General features: G+C 43.5%; 2 protein-coding genes across 2 annotated transcripts in view; one reads left to right on the top strand and one right to left on the bottom strand.

The window, feature by feature from the left end:
- hbae4 (hemoglobin alpha embryonic-4) overlaps nt 1–5,248 on the top strand; it is a 20,313-nt gene that overhangs the window by 4,240 nt on the left and 10,825 nt on the right. The window lies entirely within an intron of this gene.
- LOC108167259 (inactive rhomboid protein 1-like) overlaps nt 1–5,248 on the bottom strand; it is a 20,212-nt gene that overhangs the window by 10,093 nt on the left and 4,871 nt on the right. The window contains exons 2-3 of the mRNA XM_017310677.1: nt 1,394–1,604; nt 1,133–1,263 (exon numbers count right to left, since the gene is read on the bottom strand). Of these exons, the coding sequence (XP_017166166.1) occupies nt 1,133–1,263; nt 1,394–1,591 (329 nt within the window). The 5' untranslated portion in view covers nt 1,592–1,604. The remainder of the gene's footprint in view (nt 1–1,132; nt 1,264–1,393; nt 1,605–5,248) is intronic.

Raw genomic sequence — 5,248 nt, 5'->3', positions numbered from 1 at the left:
CAGACAGGAAGTGGGAGGAGAACAGACAGGAAGTGGGAGGACAGCAGCCCGGAAGTGGGAGGAGAGCAGACAGGAAGTGGAAGAACAGCAGACAGGAAGTGGAAGGAGAGCAGACAGGAAGTAGAAGGAGAGCAGACAGGAAGTGGAAGGAGAGCAGACAGGAAGTGGGAGGAGAACAGACAGGAAGTGGAAGAACAGCATTGTTAAATCAGGCAAGAAGCAGGAAGAGAGAACAAACTGTTTACAGACGGATTCAATCGGTTATTTAAATAATCCTCTAATAATTTATGGATTCATTAATTGTTAACTGGAGAAAAAAAGAAAACAGAATTGAACAAAAACATTTTGCATTTAAGATAAAAATAAAAACATTAATGTTCCAGAACTGCTCTAGTTCACTTTTAGCATCACCTGGAAAAATCTATTCATCACCTTTTCCTATCARTTATTAATCTATAAACGATAATCACCAGATCAGCTGCACTCTGTATTGATTCTCATGTTGATGTTGGAAGGATTTTTATCTGCAGCTTCACTTTTAGGCAAAATGAGTCCTGTGTTTTATTTTTATTGYATTTCTAAAGTATAAACGTCTTCAGTGGTTAAASAGCCAACAGATGGAAAAATTATTATTATTCTGATAAAATCTAAATATAACCAGGATTCACTTCATCCTTCATTCTGTTTTATTAATAATTTAAGTTTTTACTTTTGCTGTGTGATTGACTGTATTTTTCTCCCACCTTGGTGCCAGGAAAATAAAATAATGATATTATTATTATTATACTGATAAAAATGAAAAATCTGCAGCATGTGATATTTTAACTGATTAATAATCAGAAAATAATCAATAGATTAATTAATAACTAAATAATAATCAGATCAGCCCTAAAGGAGGAAGAGGAGCGTGAAGCARGTGATCTGAGATGAAGGTGTGTGCGCGCGTTTGTTTGTAATACATTGTGGGGCCCAATTGCCCCTTGTGGGGACCAGACCCTGGTCCCCACAAGGGGAAACCCTGTTTTTGGGTCAGGGGTCAGAGTTAGGACTAAGGTATGAATCGAGTTTTGGTTGGTTAGGGTTAAAGGTCAGGTTTTATGTGTGTGTGCGTGTGTGTGTGTGTGTGTCTGACCTCTTGATGGACTGCATGACGGCCATTTTCTCCACTGGAGGTTTGAGGTAGGCGTTGGACGTTTCCATGGCAGCAGAGTGTGTGTGTGGATTTTCCCCGGGCATGCTCACACTGCGCAGTCGCTTCACAGGCTGCAACACACACACGCACACACAGACACACACACACGCACAGACACAGACACACACACACACACACACACGCAGCATAAGAGGCTGGACCAGCTGGATCCCAGGTAAAATTCCCTGTTTTCGTTTTTACCTGGAATTCGTTTTTGTCTTGCGCCTCGTTGCTGCGTCTGACTGCAGCAACACGCGGCCCAACATGCGGCGCGGCGGCCTGCAGCGGCTCGTCCGGCGTCAGCTGGATGGTCGGGATGTCCAGCTTCAGCCACGGCGGTTTCTTCCTCTGGAAGCTGTTGGTTCTGCTTCCCGTCTCATCCGGGTTTTCCGCCTTCATCTTGGAGGGCCAGCTGGAAAACCGCAGCAGAAAATAGAAAATGTGACAATTTCAGTTTAAACGTTTTACAGCAAACATTTTAATTTGTGCCGCTGTCGCTTTAAAGATTTTAATAAATATTTCCAGGGYGGCAGCACACTGCAAATCACAACTACAGATATAAAAACCATTAAAACACAATATGGATGATAAAAGGAAACAAAAACAGACTTAAAGGTCAAAATAAGACTGAAATGCAGCTTGACTTTATTCCCAGTGATTATGAGTCAGAGTCTGATTGGTCGGTTGGTCCTGCAGCATCAGAACCACGTGATGACATCATGACAGATATCATGCATGAATAAACTATAACGACTGGAAATGATCAGGAATGAAAATCAGATGTTAAAAAGAAGCAAAAAAAAATATTTGCAGAAATTTGACTCATTTTGATGCATAAAGAGAAAAAACAAACCGACACTGAATCGATTTGCTGGGACAACAGGAAGTAGGAACTAAAGCATGAACTCTCTCTCTCTCTGCCTCTCTCTCTCTCTCTCTCTCTCTCTCTCTGTCTCTCTCTCTCTCTCTCTCTCTCACCAGCTTCAGCCTTTCTGATTCGGCATCAGAACCAAAACGGACTCAGAAATCCTTCGCCGCCGCCGCCATTCCTTCCTCCTCTGTCCAGCTCAGTTCCTCCTCTCTGGGCTTCATGACAGTCAGATTAAAATCTGTAATCCCTGATTGTCACATGACCCGCTGGCTCAGACCGGACCGGACCAGAACCGCCGTCCGCTCATCAGAGATGAGGCCAAACCAGAAAACATTTACAGATATGATCAGATTCATATCATTCATAACATTCACATCTGAGCCGATTCTGCATCTTTATGAAATATTTACAACTCTTTACCTTTAAATGTCTTTTTATTAAATACATAAAACCGTCCAATCAGAACAAACTTCATCCAACCGTTATGAAACCAGCAGGACTGGAGCAGATTAAAATGAGTCCCCCCTCCCCCACCCGTCTCTGCCAGATGTTAGAGCCAACACACAGATACACACACAGACACACACACAGACACACACACACACAGATACACACACACAGAGACACACACACACAGAGACACACACACACAGACACACACACAGAGACACACACAGACACACACAGGGTGTGTTTCCTCCACTTCTCAGCTGCTTTATGCTCACAAACACAAATAAATCTGCAGCCAGACGTTTCGTTTGATCAGAGAAACTGAAACAGAGAAAAACAAAGAAAGGCTGAAGCTGACCTCTGACCTCTGACCTGGGTACATCCCACAAACAGAACCTGCCGCCATGCTGCTGCTTAACGCACCGAGTGAAAACTTTTCACACTTCAGTGTCACTGATGTTTAATCCTGATCATAATTCATCCATCACAGTCAGACTGGATGTAGAAACAGTTCAGCTGCTCAGTTTGACCAACTTTATCAAACACGTTGACAGTAAATCAGATTTAAAAACTCGGCTGAAACCCTGAGAATCTGTTTCAAATGCATGAGAACAAATTCAGGAGCTAAAAGATGTTTGTTTTTTTTTTGTTTATAACTCAGAGACGAGATGAAAAAGCAGCTTAGCAGTGGGAACCAATCAGAGCGCAGGACCGAATCTTCTGCCTCGTCTGAACCAATCAGCTGAGGACAGACKGAGCAGATAAATCCAGAGCTTTTAGATCTCTGCCACCGTCATAAAGTAATAATAATAAAACTTAAAAACGAGTTATTAAGCAGAGGGCTGGGCTGCAGCGTGACGTAAAGCAAAGTTTGAGTTTCCACAGTCAGAGTGATGCATGTATGGAAACCTGACCCAGATACACACAGCCGGTCTGAACAGGAAGCGACAGAAACGTGTCACTTCCTGCTGTAAACCTCAACATGACAAAGAGCTGAACTCTGTCAAGACGTCTGCAGGACGGAGGACAGAGAAGAACTGAAACGACGCAGCAGAAATCAGCAGAAGAAGAAAACGGAAACCTTCACAGCGTCATGGAAACAAACCGAAGAAACAAACGGCCCCACTGGGAGGCGGGAACAGAACGCATCTGTTGATCAGCGCTTTGCCGCCGTTGGGTTGCATGTTTACGTCTGGCGGCGCCTGGACGTCACACACACACCCACAGCTGCTTCTCATCGGGATAAAAACAGCATGGATGAAATCCAGAACGATTCCCAGTCAGCAGACAGAAACCAGTGATAAACTGGTTTCCACTCATCCTGATGAAACACCAGTCAATGGAAACTCTCAATCTTTATGTTTGTTCTTGGAACCAAATCAGAACAGAAATCATGAAGCTGATTCCTGGGTCATCATCTGACACGCGATGCTAACAGGTTAGCAACCAGCAAGAAAACCTGAGTCAGCAGAAACTCTTATGATCTATGATCCGCTCAGAAACGTTTTACTGACTGAAATATGAACTCAGAGAAATACTGAGACAAGGCGCTGATTGGTGACAGGAAGTCCCGCCCCCTTCCCTCCTGCTTCCTGCTTAATGGATCAGGCTCTGAAGAGATGAGACTCCCCGAGTTAACCCTCTACCTCCCCACATTTAGGCTCTTTAGATATTTAAACTGACATTCATGACTACACAGCCGACCAGCCAGCATCGCAGGAAGCTTATTGCCAGGCAACAGAACGAAACGTCCGAACGTCCTACAGGCTCAAAGCAGGAAACGTTCATCTCAGCCGTCGAGTCGGATTKGAGATAAATTTGTTTCTGGGTTTGAGGAGAACGACTTCAGCCTTTAAAATTCATCTTCGTCTCYGTCCAGCAACTCCTCCTCGTCTGTTTTTAACCAAAAGGTTTTAAAAACTGGAAGTGATTTGGAATCGATTCAAAACCATCAGATTCATTTAAAATTGGCTTCATAATTACGTGTCTTTGCGCGTCGCGTCCAACTGAATCAGTTTTTGATATTTTATTTTAAGAATTTGATACACAAACTTAGTTTTGTTTAAATATGAACTGATGAAATTTGATGCCGTCTGGAACTTTATGGAGATGTTTGAAATAAGATTTTCAGCATTTCTTCATCAATCAGCATCTGTAAAGGTTTGAACAGAAAAAAGTTTCTGACTTAAAATCACTGGAAAGATTCCCATCTGTAGTCAGACGGATCCGGAATATTCCAGATTTTAATCTGATCCCAGGATGAGGAGAGAAGCTTCTAGTCCAGATCAAACTTTACGACCCGAACGTCCCTCACAAGCTGCCTGCTCTAGCTCTACGTCCAGCTGTCCTACCGTCCTCTGTCCCCGACTGGAGACGCAGCATGAGACAATCAGAGAGAAGGTGAGGTCCAGATTTCACCAGGATGGGAAAAATCTGCTGCTTCTTCGTTAATCACACCTATAAAATAAATATTATGTGTAATCTTGCTTCATGTATCAGAGACGGGATTAAAGGTCCTCATGTAGATCTCTGGGGATCAGATCAAATCTTCATCATTTGCTCTCTGAGTGGATGACGCTGCATCAAAACAAGCGGCAGTTCCTGCTGCATCAGTTCCTGCTGCATCAGTTCCTGCAGCATCAGTTCCTGCTGCATCAGTTCCTGCAGCATCAGTTTCTGCAGCATCAGTTCCTGCAGCATCAGTTTCTGCAGCATCAGTTCCTGCAGCATCAGTT

This window comes from Poecilia reticulata, linkage group LG19, assembly GCF_000633615.1.
Source record: "Poecilia reticulata strain Guanapo linkage group LG19, Guppy_female_1.0+MT, whole genome shotgun sequence".
NCBI classification, from domain to species: Eukaryota; Metazoa; Chordata; class Actinopteri; order Cyprinodontiformes; family Poeciliidae; genus Poecilia; species Poecilia reticulata.
This window is presented reverse-complemented; position numbering and strand designations above follow the sequence as displayed.